The following is a 24,690-nucleotide window of genomic DNA, read 5'->3' on the forward strand; positions in this document are numbered from 1 at the left end:
CTAACTCACGCCTAAAAAGGTCAAAACAAGCTCGGGACCTCTCAAAAATTAACCAAGACCTCACTTGGGACTAAAATCATTCTTCGAATCCAACGGAACTCTCGAAACTCCAATCCGAGCATTCGAACCCCAAATATTGACCAAAGTCAATCCAAGCTAAATTTCCACAAATTCACAACATGTGACCTCAAATCTTATAAAAGACTCGGAATTTGAGACCAACAACTCTCAAAGCTCAAATTCCACATTTCGGGACTGATGGAATCAACGGAATTTCATTCTGACACTCGAAACTTCAAAAGACCCCAAAATCCACGTTCTTAACAATATATGTCTTCCAAACTCAAAACTTACCAAATTCTAAACTTTTAACTCAAAGTTCAAAACCAACTTATCAAACTCAATCATGAAAGACTTGAGGTCAATCACGGAAGGAAAAAATGGTAAATTTTTTAAACTTTCCAAAAATACCTGTCATTACAATCATAATTTTTATGTAAGTTGATTAACATTATAAGTAGAGTAATCTATTTATGAATTGATTAAGAAATCAAGTACTACTCCTTATGAATTTTGTTTTAATATTATATGCATTAAATATGTATGTATATGCATGGATATGTGTGTCTGTTTAAGTTTCATCTTCTTTTTTTTCTTTATTTTTTTCTACTATTTAGATAAATGAGTTTTGATTATCGTTAATGAAATATTTTTTAAAGTTTATTTGCAATATAAGAAGATAATCTTTAGAATTTTATTGTAATATATACCACTATTTTTACAAATTGTTTTGTATTATGTGCATTAAAATATACTTATAAAGTTATTACTCTTTACAATTTTTGTTTGCACAAATAGATAAATCTAAAATTTTGATTATTATTAATAAAATTATTTTTTCTTATACTGATTATTTATTTATAGAACATCACTAACTTAAATATTTAATTATCAGTTCTCACATCTCTTCATCTCGAAACTAATATATATTTATTGTTATAGAAAAATTCATTACATAAATTCAAAAAAAAATAGAAATATATATCATGATTTTAATGAATTAAAAATAAAAGACAAAAGCTAATAACGTAAGAAAAAAAAATCCAAAATAATAACTGACATATAAGAGGGGAGGGGAGGGGAGGGGAAGGGATATTTTAAAGTAAAGTTGAAGAAGGTACGCAAATGATTTTCAATCATATTAATAAAATATCTATCAAGTATATCTACAAGGTGGAAGTTCATCAATTTTATCAAGTATAAATTATAGGAACCACATATTATAAGTACTAAATAACATCCTATCCCTTCTAGTTTTCCTTTTATCAATGCATTGTTATTGCCGTCGCCTATTATATCTGTTAACTACATGTGACGTTGCGGTCCCTTACTGCCCATCACCTCCAACATAATAGCATAACCATTTAATTGGATGTTTTTATCATGTTAAAATGTTTGAAATGGCCAACAACAAAGGAACATGTTAGTTTTTTTATTCTACATTTAGGAAATTCTCCTTATAATGAGGAAGTAAATACCTTATATATTGCTAATTTCTTAAGAAAATACTAATACTGTGTACCCCCATTCCGTTTTTTGTCTAGTACCAAAAAGAGAAAAATAATATATTTACGCTGGAAAGTTCTATATTGGAGTGAAACACTCTCTAACAAAGGTGATTTTGTATTCAAGGGGACTCAAACTCGAGTTTTCTTTGTTAAAGATGAAAAATACTTGTCACTTCAGCACAATCCTTATTGATAAACAAAAAGAATTATATATATATATATATAAAAAAATCTAAAATTTGTATTTTGTGGGCAGCAACTAGCAAAGAATCTTAACAAAATGGTACTCAGTTGATACTTGATACTATACATACACATGCGAATTCAGAATTTCAATTTTATAGTAAAACTAATGTGAATTACTTTCTAAACAAAGTTTATTTCTTGTTGACGTTGATTTGTTATACTAAAAAGAAGTATACTTTACTTAAATTCCATAGTGTAAAATAAGCCTGCATAATAAGGTTTTTGAGATGATTCATACATGTAAAGAGGAGATTTTCAGATGCACCGGTGATCAGGAGGTTAGAGGTTGACTATAGTGGAGTTGGAAAAACTCAATTAGGATTTTTCACTTTTATTTTTTCGGTAGAAAAACTATATCTATTTTTTTCATAGAAAAAATATTAGTTCTCACATCACTAACTTAAATAATTAATTATCAATTCTCACATTTCTTTTCATCTCGAAAACTAATATATATATTTATTTTTATAGATAAATTTATTACATAAATTTAGAAATATCCTAATTTTAATGAATTAAAAATAAAAGACAAAAGCTAATAATGTAAGAATAAAAGAATTCAAAAATAGTAGTTGACATATATTTGGGGGGGTGGGGGGTTAAAAGTAAAGTTGAAGAAGGTATGCAAATGATTTTCACCCATATTATTGAAGTATCTATCAAGGATATCTACAAGGTCCCAGTTCACCTATCTTATCAATGCATTGTTATGCCGTCGGCTATTATATTTATTAACTACCAAGGACATTGCGGTCACTTACTACCCATCACCCTCAAACAACATCTTCTGTAGATGGCAATGCAACAATCTCATCAATGCACTTATTGTCGTCGTTTATTATATTTATTAACTAACAGTGATGTTGCGAACCCTTACAACCCATTACCCACAAACATCATCTTTTATCACAATTACTACGTACTAACCACCCATAATCAAGGGCAGACTCACATTGGTTCAAGTGGGTTCAATTAAATTCACATCCGTCAAAAAATTTTGTATTATACATATATAAATTATTTGTAAAGTTGTGTATACAAAGAAATGAACCCACTCTATACATAATGGAAGGGTGTGGATCAGTGGCGTATGAGTTCAAATTCACCCTTCGATCCGAGTTCGAACCTCGGTCTAGGCTTAATTATTTTATTCTTTTTTGTATTTTCAAGTGTTAAGTGATGGAAGGGTGTGGATCAGTGGCGTATGAGTTCAATGCAGACTATTATAGTTCTACACCTCTAGTTCATATGAAATAACAATATAATATTCTAAATTTGTTAGTTAGGTATTCTTTTTATGCTTGTATTTGAGAATTATTTAAAATTGTTTTAAATTGTCAATAGTTTAGGCTATATGTTTATAGTTTTTAAATATTCTCTCCGACTCATATTATTTGATCATTTTCCTTTTAACATGCACATTAAGAAATCATAAAGAAGATGATAATTTTACTAATTCACCCCTTAAAAACCTCTTGCAAATTTTATAAACAAATGTAAACACTTCCAAAAAGAATTAATTAGAAGGATAATATCTGAAAATTTTCCAAGTGTTAATACTGAACATCAATTAATAGAAGTAGTGTGATAAAATACATATATTAATAATTATTTCTGAATAGATGTGTCTAGTCAAACAGTAACGAATAAAAATATACGGAGGAGATACTTAAGAGTCAGAATGGTTTACATTTGGACTCAAACTAGTACTACATATTTTAGGCAGGGGAGGAAAAGTGAAATTTCCCTCTAAAAGGCTTGTGGCTATTAATTTATAGGCAGCTTCTGTAAAATGCATTCCGTCCCAACTAGCATATATTGAAGGGTCACTGCAAATATTTCTTGCTGTTGGATCCCCACATAATTCAAAAAGTTTATAGTTATATGGCCCTCCTGCTCCACAACATGCAACTAAGGCTCCTTTTGTAAATCCTGTAAAAAATACATATACAATGATCAATGATTATGTATACTAAAAACACATTTTTAAATTATTTTTTAACTTTTTGAGTTTTATATTTGAGTTATCACTCAATAGTTAGTGAAACACATCTCAATTAATTTTTGATGATGTGACTACATTTTCTTTTTTGTTTAAAAGTTTTTGCCACGTGTGAAAAAATAATTTCAATGTGGCAAATATAATAGTAAATTAATATTAGGTTAAAGATCAAAATTATCACAATATAAATTAATTTATTCCAACTGTGGTATTCACCGACTCTTTCTCCATCTTCCTTGGTGTGGTCTCATATCTGTTGTGACTTTTATATCTCCAACTAATTGAAAGGGGAAAGTTTAAAGTTTTAAAGAAGTCGATTAAAAATATATTATGTCATGTAACAATGAATAGAGTTGTTATATATGTCAGGTGGATGGAGATTTTATAGACAAACATGCCTAGAAGCTTTTCTAGACAAACATTTGGTCTAGTTAACATCTAGGTGTGTTTTGCTAACCACTGGGTGATAGTTCAGGTAGGAAACTCATACACTCAATAATTCAGGTATGAAACTAAATAAAGTCTGATAAGTTAGATGTGTTTTTGACTCTTAACTCTATACTTAAACCTACGCTATTATCTTTTGATCGGTCAAAAAATGTACTCCCTTCGCGTCAAATCAAAATCAGACAAACAAATTGAAACGAGAGTGTAATTGTTACATACCATATGTGTTTGGAGAGAGATAAAATTGCATGGCAGCATTGTAGTAGTCAGCATAGATGATTGTAACAGAAGGATGAAGCTGTCTAAGAAGATGAAGTTCCATTTGAAGAAGCTTATTGTAATTCTTGGAAAATTGGTTGAGCCAATTAATACAACCAGTAATTGGATCATAGTCTTCCTTATTTGAGTCCATAAATATTGTTAGAAGAGCTGTTGAGCATCCAAGGGGCATACTCCCTGGAACTACCACTCTACTTGCTCCAAACTCAATTACTTCCTGCATCCCAACAACGTCGTATATTTATGATTACTGCAGTAAAATATTGTTACAAAAAACATAAACGCGCGGAGCCAGAAATTTTAATAAGGGTGTTCAAAAATATTAGTGTGTGGCTGTCCAAATAAAAAAACAATATTGTGTTATTTGGGGTTCAAACCCGAAACTCCTTCATTCAAATGGACACTCATTACCACTGTGCCAAAAACATAGCTTTTGTCAAGGGTGCACAACGTTAAATATATATCCTTTAATGTAGAATTTGACATATATATACAACGTGATTTTTGACGAAGATGTCTGGTCGGACACCCTGGATGGCTATAGCTACTCCCCTCTATATATATAATATCAGTTTCACAAAAAAACATGAAAATGACAATTATAGTGAAATGTTATTATAAATAACATATGTTATAAGTTATAACATGGAAGATCGATTTCACATAAAACAAGAGCATTACATTATATTACAATATTATGATAGCATTACATTATATTACAATATTATTATAAAGGATGACTGTTATAGAGAGGGTCTAATTATATTTGAAATTTTCCCTTTTAATCTTAATGAAGTAATGTGTAGCTACATATAAAATGTCTAAGATTAACTTTAGATCATAAAATTTTAAAAGTTTTAAAAAGCAACAACATAACAATAATAAAAAGCAATGTATCTTTTGAAAATAAAATTCATTTTTAGCAAAATGTATCAAAATTTATTTATTTATTAATTATTGATATTGTTGTTAATTACCTGTATAGCTGAGCTAATAGAGTTGATAACTGCTGGAACATATGATTCAACCTTTTCTTTAGTGTTATTTCCAAAGAAACCATAGATGAAATCATTTCCTCCAATTTCTCCCACCAATATCAATGAATTTTGTAGAAATTCCTTGCATTCTATACATGTGAAATGTTTATGATCAGAATTATAAAAAAAATTAATCGACACAAAATGTTGAATAAAACTTAGTGTCCATTTGGATTGGCTTATTTTAGGTGTTTTTAAGCCAAAATAGCTTTTAAGCAGTTTTGAAGTGTTTGGGTAAAGTTAAAAAGTGCTTATAATCACTTATTTTTAAGTCAAAATAACAAAAATAAGTCAAAAGTCATAAGTTAGAAATCCTAACTTATGGCTTTTGGCTTACAAGTCATAAGCCAAAAGTCAATCCAAACGGGCCCTTACACCAACACATTATAAGTGTTTGAAATATAGTTAAGGATATGATATTTTTCATTGACATAAATAAGTCAAAAGTCATAAGTTAGAAATCCTAACTTATGGCTTTTGGCTTACAAGTCATAAGTTAGAAATCCTAACTTATGGCTTTTGGCTTACAAGTCATAAGTCAAAAGTCAATCCAAACGGGCCCTTACACCAACACATTATAAGTGTCTGAAATATAGTTAAGGATATGATATTTTTCATTGACATAGTGAACATTTCCCATTTTATTAATAATAAAACAATATTTCACCAATTTAAACATATATAAAACATGTAAGGATTTTGTCCAATATTACCACATGTTTGTTGGTAAAAAATGTTTAGGTTTTATCCAAAGAGAGTTAAATTTTAGAAAATTGAGGAGTTTGGCTAAGCTTTGAGTACAAAATAAGTGTTTTTGGAAGTAGCAGAAACTAATACTTTTTAAAAGTTAGACAAAACACTGATCGTTGTTTAAATACTTTTACAATCAAATTATTTTTAAAAAAAATACTTTTGGTGAGAAACAGTTTGTGTTTGACCAATATAAATTCTTAAAACATTTTTGATCTTTGACCAAGCTTTTTAAAAGTGCACTTCTTTTCAAAAATATTTTCCAAAATAGTACTTTTCGAGATTATTTTTTAAAAAAAAAAAGTTTTTGAAAGTTAGATTTTGCTTCTTTCCAACCACAGCACTTATTTTCACTCAGCAGTTTTGGCCAAACATCTCACTTTATTAGAATAATAAATATTTTTTTTAGGAAGAAAAAACCACATTTGCACCTCTTAAAAACTTAATCAAACAGACTATTAAATTAATTAATCAAATATAAACTTTAATTTCTTTAAAGTGAAAAGTGTTGTAGGAGAAAAAAAAAAAAAACTACCTGAGGGAAATTTGCAATGGGATGAGAGCATTTCTTTAAACCAACCCAGTTGAGCCACCAAAGACGCATTGGTCGTGGTTTTTACTCCCTTATTCGACAAATAGGCAGGATCGAGTGCCGTTGATCCTCCTACCGCAAAATTCACACCTTGTGGGAATTTTACATTATCTTTTCCTCCTAAATATGCTGGCACTAACGGTATCCCCAAACTCTCAGCTACGAATACAACAAATGTATAAAATTAAGCCTTATAACAGTTGGATCAGAATCATTACAAGTATATACATAATTGAAAATTTTGTATATACATTGTACATACCAATAAAATCGATAATTAGACGACCATTGGAAAAACGATCAGTGGGACGATGAAAGAAGGTTTCTCCATAAGGTAAGCGAGCGAAATAGGGAGAAGGATTTCTGTATCGAGTTAGATAAAATTCATTTCCAGTATCAGTTAGCGAATCGCCGAAACTAATAATAGAGTTGAAGCATCGTAGTGATATTAATCGTCGACCTTCAATGGGATTTAAAAAAACCAAAAAGATAATGAAGGCAATTTTACTCAAACAAAAAACCATTTTTTTCTAATTTTAAAATCAATTGCCTATCATCCACACAACTTATACATGTGTATTGCCAAGGACCACCGGTCAATTAATATATACTTACTCCGTTTAAAAAAGAATGACCTCCTTTTCTTTTTAGTCTGTTTCAAAAAGAATAACCTCTTTCATTTTTTGCTAACATTTTAATTTCAGCTTTCCACGTGGCATGTTTAAAGCCACAAGATTGAAGGGCAATTTAGTACAGAGGCGTATCTAGAGGGGGTGTCGTGGGTTCATGTGAACCCATGCTCCCCCCTCTAGATCATATATAGTAGTGTTATATTTTTTAAAAAATATTTAACTATAGATGTGTGAATCCATGTTCGAAGTATCATATAATAATGCGATAATGATTGGGTGCACTTCTCTACGTCACAGATAGAAATTTAAATCTTATATTTGTCTTGTCTCTTTGAGTAACACTTTTCCAAGTGGTTATCAGTTACACTTTTGTCGTTTCAACTAATTTTTCTTTTGTTTTTTCCTGTATTCTTTCAAAAAAAATTCAAGTGTGTTACATTGACAATTCCTAAAAAATTTAGCATTGTAAATTTTTTATATAATTACATCAAATGTGTATATTAAAATTTAAAACTAGTAGTATAATATATTTTGGACCTATAATTTTTAAACTTTAATGGTTCATCTTACGAACTAAAAGTCAAATCGATCAAATTTATATTTAAGATATATTTTTTCGTAATCGTGCACCCATCTAACCGAAATTCTGGATACGCCTCTGATTTAGTACATTTGACATAACTTTAATTTAGGACCACAAGATTCAAAAGTATTCTTTATTTTCTAAAACTTCGTTCCAAGTCAAACCAGGTCACTCTTTTTGAAACGGAAGGAGTAGTATTTTTGGACGATATCTAGTCGAATGATGAAAATTGTTAACTTTTGAATATTGAAAGGATGTTTTCTGTGAGAAAAAAGATATTTTAAGGATGTGGTTTAAGTTTAGGGTATAGTTTAAGGACGTTTTTGGTCAAAAACTCTCTAATAGGAGGATGAAAATTGTTAACTTTCAAATACTTGAAGGATATTTTCTGCTAAAACATATATTTTAAGAATGTAGTTTAAGTTTAGGATATACTTTAAGGATGTTTAATTTTTGGCCAAAAAATCTTTAACAAAAGGATGAAAATTACTGACTTTCAAATACTTGAAGGATGTATTTTATCAAAAAACTATTTAAAAATATAATTTAAATTTAGGATATAATATAAAGATATTTTTGTACAAATACTCATATTCGGAAATCAAACATAAACAAATTAAAACAAGGAAGGGAATTATCATTACAAGCAATAATTGTAAATAAGGGTGTACGTGGTTAGGTGCAACCACGTGACTAAAATGGGCCTAATTATACTTCTTTTGTCCCAATTTATATAACATATTTTAGATTTTGAGATTCAAACAAGTCTATCTTTAATTGTAAATTTTTCATATATCTTTTAAATATTTTGAATTATCAATTATTGGGACTTATAGTACTTTTTATGTAATTTACAAATATAGAAATTTCATTTTAAAAAATTTGAAAATTTCATGAGCAAATTCTCGGTCAAATTTAAACTGTTTGACTCTCGAAAAGCGAAATGTGTCACATAAATTGGGACAGAGGGAGTAATTATATATGGGGAAAATTACGCAAAATGATAAATATCTACAGTATATTATGTAATAAAACTATTGTTTCGATTATTTTTATCGTAGTAGTTACAGTTTCACGAAATTTTGTTATTCAGTTTTATAATTGTATAAACTCAGCATTTGTATAATTTGTTCTTTGATTGTATAAATTCAAAAATTGTATAATTCGGTTTCTGATTAGATAAATCTAGAGTTTGTATATGTTTACCATAACTATTTGTATACGATTTATGAAAAATTCATAATAAATTATCTTGTTTGTATATTGGCAAGTGAAATACACAAACAAAATTCTAAAAATTTGTTAAATGTATAGATACAGAATTTGTATATAGTTACCCGATTTGTATATTTCTATTTGTATATTCGCTAGCGAAATATACAAATCGGAGCCTCCATATGTATATACTTACCATGTTTGATATTTGCAAGCGAAATATACAAACCGTAGCCTCCATAGCAAACGTATGAAGCGCAATTATCGAAAGTATAGCTATAAAATCTTATTATATCTATTATCTTTGCTATTTCTGAAATTTCCTCTCATACATATGCTCAAGTAATTTATTCTAAAATGGATTGATTATATGATTATATGCTCGATTAACTTATTTTAAATTACACTCTCCTTAATATATGTAAGGATGTAGGAATTTTTTTAAAAGTACACTTATTAAAGGTGTATTTAATATGAAAAAAAATTATTTTATTAAATATTTTTCATTCTTCTCATATTTGATTGGTTTAAATGTTTTGAAAAATATTTTTTCCTCTAATTTAAAGAAAAACATGACTTCCATATATAGGGTTGGGGGGTTTGGGGGGGATAAATTTTTTATCAAATCAGGAAAATATTTTTCAAAACTTTTCTTAAGCCTCACCACCAAAACAAGTCCCAGAATTGAGATCCAACTTCTGGCCCCAACTCCTGATCCTGATTTGAGACTCGAATTTTGACCTCTTGATCTCAATTTGAGACCACTCATTTTTCAAAAAATATTTTCTAGAAAAACGTGAAAAATATTTTTCTTCATACCAAAACACATCCTAAAAGAAGAAAAAGAATTTAAAAAATTGTAATGAAAGTACATATTTCTCTACATAATAAAAAGCAATAGATAAAACGAGTAATATGAATATACATTTTATTCATATGAAATATGAATCGAATTAAATAATTTGATTATTTTCATCTGACTCATTTCCGTTCGATCCATACTTAATTTGCCCATTTATCATCCCTACCCATAACCCTCCTGTAATTTTTTCTATGCCCAACTCACAATAACTATTAATATCACCGCACTGTCAGTAATTGCAAAAAGTTAATAGTTGATCTCGTAAACATCCTTAAATTATGTGAAATATACAAATATACTTTTAGCTGCTAGTTGTAAATACTCTTAAATTATGAGAAGTTTTGTACACACTACTATGAATTTCAATCAACATACCTCACTAGCAAGTTGTCGACTACCGTAATCGAATAATTGGTCAATTATTTTGTTGACTTTATTTCACAAAACTTACTACTTCAGTAGTAAAAAATGGTCCGATAAAATTTTAAAACCTCAATATAGCAATAAAGATTAATGTACTGATTACAGTGAATTTTTTTTTTATCCAAACTTCCGATTGCACATTTATAAGGATAAATTATCTAACTATACAATTTTTTTACCCTATTTTTGTATTATTCTCTACCATTTTAAAAAATTACAAAAATCCCTCTTTTCTTCAATATCTTTCACTTTTTCAGATACATCACTCTAAACAATCACCCTCACGATTTTTTTTTCTATTTTCACGCCTAAAATCACTCCATGGTATCACCAATTATCTTCATCACTCCATTTTTGAATTTCAAATCTTTTGTTTTTCTTTTCCAACTCACCAATCTTCTTTTTTCTTTTCCAGTTCTCCAATCTTCTTCTTCGTCCACTTTTTTCTTTCTAATTAATCAATTATCGATTTTTTAAATTCTTTTTAGCTTTTTCATCTATAAACTTCTTATATATATGGATGAGATATGTACGGGCGATCTTCAGAAAGAATTATCTAACAATACGAAGCAAAAGGAACTGAAGAGAAGAGATGAATCAGTTGTTTGTCATACGGCGATGGAAAGTTACATACGGATTCTGATCCATCGTTTAATATTGGTCTTACCCAATTAAGTTTACAAAAGGAAGATCTCATCCCTCGTGTTTGTGATTCGAAATCGATGAAAGATGTATTCCAAGTTCTAAATTACCCATTGAGAAAGGTTCCAAAAAAAAGGGGGAAGTAGAATAGGTTACTAAACACTCTTCTCTACCCAAGCTTCATATTTCAATGTATCTAATTGATTTTGATTCATAATTTAATATATAATGCCTTCATTTCAACACCCTTCTCTACCCAAGATTCAGATTTTTTATGTATCTAGTTGATTTTGATTCATAAATTTATGTATAATGCCTTCGTTTTAACTTTCTGATACATTAAATTAGTCTTTGTTAGTGTTATCACTGATCTGATACATCACTGCTACAATAACTTTCGTTGTTATGCAATGTATCATGTTCATATTTACGATATTGATACAGAACCCTAATATTATTGAATCTTCGATTTTGTTTATCATGTTCAATGTAAATGTACTTGATACATAAACACTACCGAATGTATCAAGTTCTATAATGTATCTTCAATCGTATTCAAATTTAAAAGGATATATAAACAGTACCAAAATCAATTGGGTGTTATGTATCTGCACTCTTTAATGTTTGTTCAGTCTTATTCATGAAGAAGGATTTCGAATTCTAAATCTATTATGAAAAAACGCTCAAAAAAAGAGAAAATAGTCGAATCTACCTTATCATGTCCATCTCCATCAAAGGTACAAGTTTTCAATGTATCTCGTTTATTTTATTTCGTAATTTAGTTTTCCGAAACAATGACTGTGTTTTATGTAATGTACCATGTTTATATAACCTAATGTTGTAGATACTTCGACTAGTGAGATTTATGCAATGTATCATGTTTATAGTTATTATATTGATACATAATATAATGTTGTTGATACTTCGACCAGTGGATTCTATGCAATGTATCATGTTTATATTTATTATACTGATACATAACCTAATGTTGTTGATACTTCGACTAGTGAGTTTCATGTTCAATTCAAACGTACTTGATACATAAGTAATGTATAATGTATCATTTTCCATATATCAAGCTCTATAATGTATCGATAATATTTCTCAATCCCATCAAGTGATTTCAATTTGATTTCCTTTGAATAAGATATGCAATTTAATTGTATGAGATATGCAATTTTTCAATCACACGTAATCTGATACACACTAATGGCTATGATACATTTATACAAATTACTGCTAAATATCCATTATTTTGCAATAAAACATTTATACAAATTACTGCTAAATACTCATTATTTTGCAGTGATACATTTATACAAATTACTAATACACATTATTGGCTATGATACATTTATAAAAATTACTGCTAAATGTAAGAATTGAATGTATTTGATTTGATCATCTGTCGTTTCTATATTCATTACAACACACAACTATAAACATGTAAACAATAACTAAAACAAATTGATTAACATGTTTTCACAATATAGTAATATCTAGAGTCATTTAAAGTCAATGTTTCCATTATTTTCCGGTGCCACAAACATGTAAACAAGCGTAAAACATGATCTGTTAAACTCATCATCATGTTATTACAAAAGCAAAACCAAAAAAAGATATTGTTCACAAAGTTGAACTACAAAATACATGATATTATAATAAAAAACAGACACAAAAAGGTTAAGCTTGATCTCATCAGTAAGTATCATCACTAACAAATAGCCCGGCCTTGTTTTCATTCAGATTTAGATCACCCATTGCTTACTGTGAACCACTACTCGCCGCGGCCAAAATATGGGGATCGTTATAGTTCCTGATAGCCTGCACAATGCACTAATTTTCTTGTAAGGATCAGAGTAATTGAATATATCTGAACCATCTCTCCAATCATCTACAATGGCAGATTTGAGATTCAAGATTTCGAATTGATGGAGAAGATGAAAATTTGATTTTCGAATTTTGTGAAGTTGTTACAGATTGGAATGGATTGATATCAATCAGGTTCTGCGTGATTTGTGGAAAAGAAAATCAGTTCTGCGTGATTTGTGAGAATTAAAATCAATTTTACGTTAATATTCCTTATTAAGTGCAACAGACAAGTTTTATAATATATCACAATTAATGTATCCGGATGACTAATATTTTAAGGGATTTTTGTAAAATAGAAAAGAGTAGGAATATAATGTAATTTAGGGTCTTACACTATGTGATTTATGTTATACTTTATAATTGACAGTTATAATTGGAAAACAACTTATTTCTGGTGCATGTTCTGCTCCAAAGAAAACAACAGTTCTATTTTGGGCTTTCTATAATTGCAAAACTTGGGCCTCATTAATATCAAAAGTGAATGGGCCTTCGAATAAGCTTTTTGTTATGAAAAAATTACATAAATACGCAATTTATTTTATCATATTTTTTAAAATTTCCTATCATTTGAAAAAATTACAAAAATTCCTGCTCTCTCCTATTCTTGGATACATCACTTTACGCGATGACAACATGTGTTTGCTTTTTGACTTATCACACATAATCATGGCTTATTGATTTATTTTAAGTCGATATAGTTTGGTATAAATACCTATAATGTGAAGTTCAAGTGTTAACCTCTCTGATCCAAAATAAGTGTTGCTTTAGAAAATCTAGAGAACATTATTTTTTTTCTCTTTCAAATCTACCCTTATTCTCGTTAAGTGATCCAAGAAAAGTAATCTAAGGAAAGATAAAGAATAATAGAGTAATACACGTTAGACGATACTTATTTTGGATCAGATGAAGTATTAATCAATCCAAATACTCTGAATAAATAATGGAGGAGTAATATTAATATTCTTTAAACATTTTTTTTAATGTTGTAATTGTAAGGCTCATTTGACATGAGTTTTGTAAGGCTCGTGTCAACATGCGCCTTGTAAGGCTCATGTCAGCATGCGGCCTTGTAAGGCTCATGTCAGTGTGCGCCTTACAAGGCTCAAGTCAACGTGCGCCTTCCAACTAATGATCTAACGACATTCATCCTTCCATCCTAATGTTGACCTTTTGGTTTGATCCTCAATGTTTGTTGTCTTTTTGACTCCAAACTCTATGAAATTGTCCCATAAAACACACGCCTATTCAAACACTTGGTGTGAACTTTCAGCCCATATTTTGGGCTTCAAAGCAGACACTAAATAACTCCTTTTTGGGCTTGAACTTCCAATTTTCCTATTCTTGGACTTGAATTTGAACCATGAAATATGTATAACATTTAACCGATTCTTCTCCATAATTCTTGAACTTGTTCTTGGGCTCTTCTACTACAATAAATTGGGATTTTTCATTGAAGTTTAACAATCTTGACTTGCAACTCCTTAACTTGAGACCTGAACTACAAGATCTTCTTAAGACTTCTATAGTGTCATCCTTATTCATGGAACAATTAAGAAAGGTTTTTAGTTGCAAAATATTATTTCATTTAAAGATTAAGAAATGAGTTTTCTTCAATTGCTTTGAGATATGTTGAGATGCATTGCCCAAATAATTTTTTTGTATATTCGTAAACACTCATTCTACAAGCGAGACAGCTTAAACTGTAGCTACAACCCGTAAATATGCAAACTATAGCTATGGAGCATAATTAAATTTATTATAGTAGCTATTTGCGAAAGTTCCCCCAAAATAAATATTACTAACAAAAATTTAACCAATTTTATGTTTAACTTTATATGTTTCACTTCATTGTTAATTTCAATTTCTTGTTCTTGCTTATGATATTGATGATTAAATTAATCCTAATTATTTGCAGTTGATGCATAATCATTACTGACAAATTTAACCTACTCACCTGTCCAAAAAATAAAAGATATTATAGAATTTTGTGAGGATAGCATCCAAAAAAGCCTTATCTGTCCATGTGATCAATAACTGAAAATAATGAATCAAAATCGGACAAAATCATCTTTTACTTATTTCTTTTATATCCACTTGGTATTAAACATTCATTGGGATCAAACTAAATTTAAATTCGTCTAAGTCTTATAATTATATTTCAGTAGAAATAAAAACATTCTCTCATTCAACAAAAGATTTAAAATATGAAGAGATAATCATTTTTATATCTTCACATTTAAGTCAATTTTATTAAAGATATTTAGAAGTATTTAATACTCTATTACGATCTTTATTTGATTTTTCAAATAATGTGTCTTTGACTTGTTAAACCAATTACAGATAAGGCACACAGTTGGCATTCAAGTTGACAGCAAATTTTAAGTGTTTTATTATTATTATTTTTTTTAAAATCTTCAATAACTTTATTGAATTGGTCTTGACAATCAATCATTTAATTAGGAGTTGGGTAAAGTCAAAAGGTTTATTCAAATTTTCTAGATATATTATTAAAAAAATTATTCCTTATGTAATTATAGTGAATGTTGAGATTTTTTTTATATATATTACTTCTTCATACTTTGTAGCTTCCTTAATATAAATTATAGCTCCGTTATGCACTAGAAATAACGCGTATATAACCTTACCTCTATTTTATGAAGATAGAGGTTAGAGAAATTGATTTTTATAAACCTTCAGCTTAAATACAATATATGAAAATGAAATACAGTAACATTAAAAATAACACTGAAAAGAATAACAACAACAACAAATATATACATTATGTAATAATACCAAAAACAAATACTAGTCAATTTCAAGAATTAAAAAAATAAAATAACAAGTTTAAAATATTAAAATACACCTAATTTATTTTCTCACAAGAAAGAAAAAATTACATTAAGAAAAATTAAATTAAATTTTTATACATGATATTTTTTTTCTAACATGGAATTTGTTCAGTAAACCACTTCATAACCGAAAAGGGTGCTTTAATCAATGCCAAAGCCATTTCTACCAATACTGTTACGCAAATACAGCATGGACATAAACAACTCAATGTAATTCTGCAAAAAAAATAAAAACAATAATAATTAAAAAATAATTAGTAAAAGAAAAATAAATTGTTGTTTTAGATCAAATTCAAGAAGAATTATTTCAATATACGTTATAAATAATTAATTTTGTATTGATTCACTAGAAAGTAGTAGTTTTTTTTAAATCAAGAATGTCACTAACTTGTTTGGCTAAGTAGTTAAAAACTGCTTATTTTTAGAAATTTAATCAGACTATGTAGCTTTGCCACTATTTTCACTCTTGTGAAATGTGACGGAGCTAGGTTGAGGAAAAAAATGAATTAATCCATTTTTCTTGAAAAATTATATTGTATAAATAATAATTATTGAACGCCCGTTATAAATTCTTCTTCTTTTTTCATAATGATTATAGTAAACCATACATGGATTTAGAAAATTCGAGGTCTGAATCTCCTTGTTTAAATTTCTGACTCAATATAAAATAGGAAGAAGATATATTGAGAATAATGAACTTACCCAACAATCCATATGATAACACCAACAATGGATAGAAGAAGAGCAACAAAAGCAAAGGGAAGACCCAATAGAAAACCTAAAGGTCTACATTGACAATCATCTCCACAACAACACATACTTTTTTTTTTGTATCTTCTTGTAATAACAAGATTTGTTTTTCACCACAAAATAAAAAAAGCAAGATGTTTTTTTTTTTTTTTTTTTTGGTTGATCTAAAGTTTGTTAAAGAGAAAGAGAGAGGGGGGAGAGAGGGAGTAATAATATATATAGGTAGGAAAGGGGGGGGGGGGGGGTGATAGTGAATTTAATGATATTTTCCTTTATAGAATATGGTTTTTATGTAATCAAAATTAAAACCTTTTTCGTGGCAGCTTCTAATTTTATTTTTATTCTATTTTTTATTTTTTCACATCTCACCAAACACGTTATGTTGTATTTATTAGTTGACCAACCTCCCCCCCCCCCCCCGCCGCTGCCCCACCCGGTTCCAAGCTAATTCAATTATTCACAATTTATTTTTATTTTCTTAGGTTTGATTAATTCTAGATGAGTAAAAGTTAAGGTTGATTTGGAAAATAAATTAATTTGTTTTCCATAATAAAATTTGGAGGGTTCTATGCAAACAACGTTTCTATTTTTATAACGGAGGAATGAGGTCTACATATACTTTATGTTATCAATATTTAAACTTTAAATCTAGCTCAAAATTATACAAAAAGAATGAATCATAAAAAAATTACCGAGTGAAAGAAAACATTTATTTTTTCCTTTTCTTGATATTCTAAGGTCAACATTGTATAGGATTAGAGTCAACAAAATACATATTTATTTATTATTTCAAAAGTAGTAATGTGCATTTTTCTTATCGACCCTTTTGTATCGATGACAATCCCAAAGATAGACATCACAAATTTGCACTTTTCTTCTTCTTCTTCTTTTAACAACTCGTCTTATTATAATTTTTTCTTGAATTCTCAAAAACAAAATAATTTATGTTATTTTGTCTTTTTTAATAATTCAAGCAGGATAAACAATCTCAGATTTCACCTTGAAAGTCATTTGACCATGAGTTAACAACTTAGAATCAAGTATATATTCTCATTCAACTTGAATTCGATATTATAAGTCATACTGTTTCTATTTTATTGGAGAAAATTGATTTTTGAGGAGAAAGAGAATAATTAAGAGAAATCTAAATTTAAAATACTTTTGGGAAAAGCAAAAATAAAAATAAACTAAAGAATAAGTTTGATATCTCTAACAACTAGTGAAAACAACACATCGTGTAGCAAGCCACAAGTCACACATGCTGGTTTGAGAAGCAACATAAAATTACTCACCCGTTTCAAATTATTTATTGTATTTATTTTTTTACGTCTCGGAAGATTAAAAGTTTAAATAGAAATAGCTATTGACTATCTTTAATCTTATTATGTCTTAAAATATTATTTTTTTAATTTAATATTTATTCTATTAAGATATTTAAATTGTAATCTTCGAAAATAATTTATACCAAAATATTTGAGATAAATTTTTTTTTAAAAATTACGATAAATAATTTAATATGGAGAGAGTACATTAGAATCTTATTTCTTTGGTCAAATAATTATTTGATTAATTATAAATTAGTTGAAATTGAAAATTACGATTACACTCTTCAATTTGCATGAACTGAAAATTTCTATTCGAAAATTCAAAAATTGAAACTTTTTTAAATGCTATTTTTTGGTAAATATACTCATATTTTTTAAAGAAAAATAACAATCTTGTATTTAATAGGTGAACTTTCGCATATAGCCACTCAAAAATAGCCTAATTACACTCCATAGCTATACTTTGCTAATTACAATTCATAGCTACAAGTTATAGGGAGGAGAGTGGCGAGCGAGATTGGGAGAGGGAGGAGAGAGGCGAGCCAGAGAGGGCAGAGAGTGAGAGAGAGGTGAATTGTATATGTATATCGGTTAGATAATTGTATATATGTAACTGGTATACATATGTATTTGTATTCTGGCGAGCGAGATTGGGGGAGGGAAGAAAGAGGCGAGCGAGATTGGAAGAGGAAGGAGAGAGGCGAGCGAGAGAGGGGCAATCATTTGTATAATTCACATCTCGTTTGTATAATTCGCAGGTACGTTTGTATAATTCGCGTGTTTTTGTATAATTGAGTAATATAAAGTCTGGAATTATACAAATATGATAAAAATCGAAATAACGAATTGATACAAACATAAACATATGAACTTTAAAGAGTTATACAAATTATATTATACAAAATTCAAAAATTACATGTTTATCAAACTTTAAAAGGTTATACACAAAAAGTCTGAATGTATATGGTATAAACCTACAAAACCAAAGGAAATCATCGTCATATACAAATACAAACCATTGTGTACAAACACAAATCAAACGAAAGAATTGTTAGTTGCGAATTATACAAATGTGTCGAATTATACAAACATGACTAATTATACAAACTCGAAGTCAGCCCACGTAATTAATGATTAATTTTAGTCGCGAGTGATAATTATAACAAACTATAACTATTATGACTAATTAAGTAATATAAATTTGCTTAATTGCGCGCGTAATTTTCCCTATTTAATATTGTGTTTAAATGGTCTGGTCTTCTAGGCCCAGTGGGCTTCATGGGGTACTGGATACATGCTGATTTATACCAAAATAAAGTCCTTTAAATCATTATTTAAATTTTATTTTTTTTAAAAATTGTGTAAAAACAATCTAACTTTTACTTATAGAAGTTTTGTTGGTTCAATTAAATTCGTTGCTTCAGGCTTAAAATTATAACACGTGTGAAAAAAAAAAGTGATATATATACAAATAAAAAAATCAAACTTATCATAAACATTTCTCAGTAATTCTGAATCCTGAATACATCAAGTCATAATAATGAGAGAAATATAAAATTGCAAATTTCCTTAACATAAGAGAAATACACGTTCAAATCACAAGTGTAACATTTTTGAATTTCTTAAATCCCCTTATCAGAATTTCTGACTATATCGTTGTTGTTAATGATGTTGTGGATCAGGTCCTCCAGGAGCCAGTCTATCTTCATCCACCAATGCCCTCTTATTATTAATTTGCATATTCTTCATCTTCCTTCCCAAATCAAAAATGATTTCATGTAAAACTATCTTTCTCCTTGTGCTTTCAACCCCACCATAGCTAGTTGCTATTGAATTATTTACCTTTGCAAATAATAATAGAAGGAATACTAAGCTCAATATGGATTTTGAGTTGTCCATATATGGATGATAAGAAAAATTTAAAATTCAAGAATTGTGAGAGGAAAAAGAGGTTATTGTAAGCTAAATAATCATCATGCAAATATATATATATATGTAAGGGAGGGGAAGTGTCAATAGTGAAAACCTTTTTAATCATGTGCATATAGAAAGAGTTTTTTTTATATCTAGTTTTTGATTCCTGGTACTCATATTGGAGCCCGACTAAATTTGAATTCGCACCAGAAAGTCTAACATTGGGGGTAAGTACTCCCTAACAAAGGTGATTAGGTACCAAATGAAATTTGAACCCAAGACTTCTTGATTAGGGATGAAAGAGTCTTACTAGTACTCTGTCACAATCATTGTTGGTTTTGTTTTTGATATTTAATTTAATTGATTACATGTTAAGTCCATTAACCATGAACTTACATCATCCACATGTTACTTGTCCCTCCTAATTTTAACCTTTTGCCTCCTTAATCCATTATGACTAGTCATCTTGTAAGATAAGTTACTATATATGTATCTTGGATAGTTTTGAAAGTAAGTTTATGGTAGTCACTAGTTTTTTTTTTTTTTTTTTTAAGGATAAGCTTAATGATAATTTGGTGCATGGTACATATTTTATCTTTCATACTAATAGTAATAGTAATAATAAAATTTGAAGAATATAATAACGATAGAATACTTAACAATAATAATATTGGTAAAGAAGAAAAAAGGCATTCAAATACATGCTTAAAATAATTATTAAGTATTTTTTTTGTTTCAGCTGAGGTTAAAAAATCTGATTCAACTTATTTTATTTACCACTAATTAAGTTATAATTTTGGATGTATAACTACCATTTATCCTTAATCATTGATTTTATATTCGAGCACCAAAAATAAATGCCTTTGGTCGAAAGCACTGGCCTCTACTTAAGGACTTCTTGAGATATGAAGCTAGATTAAGGAAAAAGACATTGATTCCCTTACATTTGTCTCAAAAAGTTAAATAGATGCTTAAACTATCATGACGGTCTATTACACACATTTACTAATTAAAAGTGAATTTAGTTATTCTTAAACTAACGTGTATGTATATATATATATATATATATATATATATATATATATATATAAGTATTGACATTTTTTAACACAAGTGAAAGGTCTAGTCTAGTGGTTAAGGTTTTGCAAAAGTTCCTTAAGATTGTGTGTTCAAGCCTTATTGACCTCCTAATTAATTTTTTTATTTTCTTACTACAACCATTGACACCCCTTCATGAGAATCCTGCGTTTGCCACTGCTGAGATAATATTAATATGACGCCAGTGTAATACACCTTTCATCCAGAAAGTAATGCTATTCGTTTCAATGTGATATTAAAATCACTTTTAAATAATAAATATATGTAATAGGTCGATATGATACTTTAAATTTTAAAACATAACACAAAAGTATATGCATAGGCCTAAAGTTGCTTTTGTCATTGTTTTTTGTACATTAACTCCTCCTTTATTCATATTCGAATCGCCGCACAGATAATGTCATTCCCCACTAGCTAGATTAATAAAGTTTTGATCATGGACACTTTTTAAAAACACTAGTGTTCTTTCATGTTCCTAAATTGGCAAGTTTTGGTAATTGTTTTTCTTGACTATGTGATAATCAATTTTTTAAAATTATGTGTATATAGAAATTTATATATCCAAAGTTTTTTTTTAAAATTTTTTTCCTTCAAATTTAGTTGTTTTGGGAATAACTTTAAACGTGCCCAATTGAATATTGAAAATTTGTATCTGAATTGGACATTTACAAAGTATCACACAATAATGTATTTGAATTTCAAGGTGAATTTTGAATCACTTAACTATTGAGCTAGATCTCTAGTGCTTGAGATCTAAACTTTGAATCTCTAGGCGAAACTTAAATCACTGAATCAAACTTTAGTTTTATGATCACAAGATTCAAAATCTATATATATAAATGTAAAACTAAAAAAAAATACATTTATATACAATGTAATTTCTTATCGAAGGAATTCCCTAAATCCGCCCCAGGTGCAATACTGTTCAAGTTCAACCTGCTTTAACTTTTTGTAAAGTTTGGATGTTTTTTGCCATGTAAATCTATATTAAATTGGAGGAAAATAAGTTTATTCGAAAAATATCAATCAAACATGAGAAATATGAAGCACTCCTGCACCAAAGATAAACGAAGTTAAGCTATTTGTTATAATTGTGGGATATCAAAATACATCGACAAGATATATAAAAAAAAATCCTTCATACCAAACACAACCTCAAATGCTTTATCTGTTTTTTAATTTATGTCTTTTTTTTAATCTACTTTAATTGAATATCAATTCTATATTAAGTACATCACTTCAACTCTTTAATTTCAACATTTGATTTAATATGTTTAAGATTATAAAAAAATTAAAAGACATTTAGATATATTATACATATATTTAATTTTAGACCATAAAATTTTAAAATGTATCTTATTTTAATTTATAACTGAATTTTGTTACTTATCAAATTAAGACAAAATAAAAAAGAGAAAATAAATGTGAGACAGAGCAAAGAGATTATCTTTGGACAAAATTTAGCACTTCCACTTGCATCAAATGCAACACAACATCTACATAAGATGAAAATGACATACACAACTATATGAAATTGTCTTTTTTTTAAAGACAAATATATTTTATCCAACATGCATCCATTTGCTCTTTAATGGATTGAACTAAATAAAAATATCCTCAATCATACAAATTGAATAATTCCAGAAGCGACGACAGGGAGTTGCTCGGATGGTAAGCACTCCTCACTTCCAACCCGAAGGTTGCGAGTTCGAGTCACCAAGGGAGCAAAAGGGGTGGGAGCTCCTAGGGAGGGTAAAAGAAAAAAGAAAAAAAAAGAATATTCCAAATGCTTCTAAAGATCGGTACCTACTGAACTCTAGTACGTAAGAAATGAAATAGTCGTGACGCGATCTTGAAAATTTGTTGCTAATGATGTTTTGGATCAGGTCCTCCAGGTGCCACTCTATCTATAATATCCACCAATACCCTCTTATTACAAATTTTCTTTTTTCCCAAATAAGAACATATTTCTTGTAAAATCTTCTTGCTATCTAGCTTTGATCTTATGATGCTTTCAACCCCACGATAGCTAGTTGCTATTGATATATTTACATTTGCAAAGACTAATAATAATAATAGAATGAATACTAAGCTCAATTTGGAATTTGAGTTAGCCATTGAGAGATGATATAGCTAGGAAAATTATAACTCAAGAATATTGTGATAGGTGAAACAGCTTATTGTAAGCTATATATAATAATAATCAAGTAAGGCATCAATAGACATCATGCAAATATATAAAGGGAATTCAAAGGGGGAGTATCAATAGTGGAAACCATTTTAATCATGTGCATATAGAAAGAGTTTTTGGATCTTGTTTACTTGAATTCTTCTTTGGATTATATGGGGTTTTGTTAATGATATTATTTTTAAAAAATTAATTTTTTTTTGCTTTTCATCATGTTAAGCCCATTACCTAAAATCTCCACATAATGCATGTGATCACTTGTCCCCACTAATACACTCAAACTTTTGTTTCACTTTTGTTTTGTCTCCTTAATCCATTATGAGATTGGGTTGTATGAGTTGGATGCATAGTCATCTTGTACTATGAGACATTACAACAATGTCATATTCAATCTAATTTCATAAATAGGGTCTAAAGGATGATTAGTCAATAAATATATAATAGTGTAATCGTATATAAAAAATATGTGCATCGATTATAAAATTATGAATCAGATTGACTATTTGAATAAAAATCCCAAGTAAGTTTGAAGGACACTAAATTAGGTGATTTTTTAGGTTTGACCATTTGATATTTTAACCGCGTAATTCAGCTTCGCACTAGTTATATTTGGTTCATAATTCACATAAATTTTGGGATTTAATATTTTGTTCAAATTTGATAGTCTTTAATTTTTGCCTTTAGTATTTTAAGTAAAAAAAATAAATGGTCAAAAATATTTTTGACATTGAAATAACCAATAATTTTCGCTCGGCATAAGCTTATATTTTTTGTATCATAATATAATACAAGTTATGTCTTAAATGCATAACAAACTATGCCGCTTAATACCAACAAAACTTATGCTAAATAGAGGCAAACATTCAGTTCAGAACCCACAAGTTATGCGTAAAAGGAATAACTTAGTTCTTACAGAACTTACGTTGAGCAAGACAAAAGTTCTCTAAACTTATGTCTGGTGAAATTAGGTCATAGAAATACTACACTAGCTACTTATGTTGCATAATTTAGTTCCTATAGAACTATTATGTTGAGCGAGACAAAAATTCTCTAAACTTATGTCTAGCAAAATTAAGTTATAGATAAAGATTTTTTGGTCCACAAATTTTCATTAAACAAGCAACATTAACAAAAATCAAAGACCACCATAATTGAAGATAAAAATTAAAAATCACCCCCAAAATATTAACGGTCTGTGCAAAAACTTCTTAAGTATATTATAGAAAATAAAGTGCTTCCTGCCAAAATGGTATAATTATATAATTTGAGTTAGCTAGATATTAAGTAATGCATCTACTACTAATACATAAGTGTCAAAAAGCACACAACTGAGGGTAGATCAACATGTCTGCTTCAGTTGTGTGCTTATTTTCATATTCAACTGTTTGGCTTACTGGTTTAGGCTTGACAGTTAAA

At 28.7% G+C, this 24,690-nt stretch overlaps 2 protein-coding genes across 2 annotated transcripts; both read right to left on the reverse strand.

Annotated features, from left to right (window-relative positions):
* Window positions 1-3,450: 3,450 nt before the first annotated feature.
* LOC125810082 (GDSL esterase/lipase At1g28580-like) lies at window positions 3,451-7,445 on the reverse strand. Its single transcript, XM_049489599.1, has 5 exons — window positions 7,184-7,445; window positions 6,865-7,080; window positions 5,520-5,668; window positions 4,483-4,759; window positions 3,451-3,746 (listed from the first exon to the last, which is right to left on the reverse strand). The coding sequence occupies exons 1-5, from the start codon at window positions 7,443-7,445 to the stop codon at window positions 3,484-3,486; spliced, it is 1,167 nt and encodes a 388-aa protein (XP_049345556.1). The 3' UTR covers window positions 3,451-3,483.
* Window positions 7,446-16,080: 8,635 nt separating this feature from the next.
* On the reverse strand, window positions 16,081-16,871 carry LOC125810081 (signaling peptide TAXIMIN 1-like). Its single transcript, XM_049489598.1, has 2 exons — window positions 16,702-16,871; window positions 16,081-16,215 (listed from the first exon to the last, which is right to left on the reverse strand). The coding sequence occupies exons 1-2, from the start codon at window positions 16,815-16,817 to the stop codon at window positions 16,092-16,094; spliced, it is 240 nt and encodes a 79-aa protein (XP_049345555.1). The 5' UTR covers window positions 16,818-16,871; the 3' UTR covers window positions 16,081-16,091.
* Between the last annotated feature and the right edge of the window lie 7,819 nt (window positions 16,872-24,690).

This window comes from Solanum verrucosum, unplaced genomic scaffold (genome assembly GCF_900185275.1).
Source record: "Solanum verrucosum unplaced genomic scaffold, falcon-dt-bn FXZP01000281.1, whole genome shotgun sequence".
Lineage (NCBI taxonomy): Eukaryota > Viridiplantae > Streptophyta > Magnoliopsida > Solanales > Solanaceae > Solanum > Solanum verrucosum.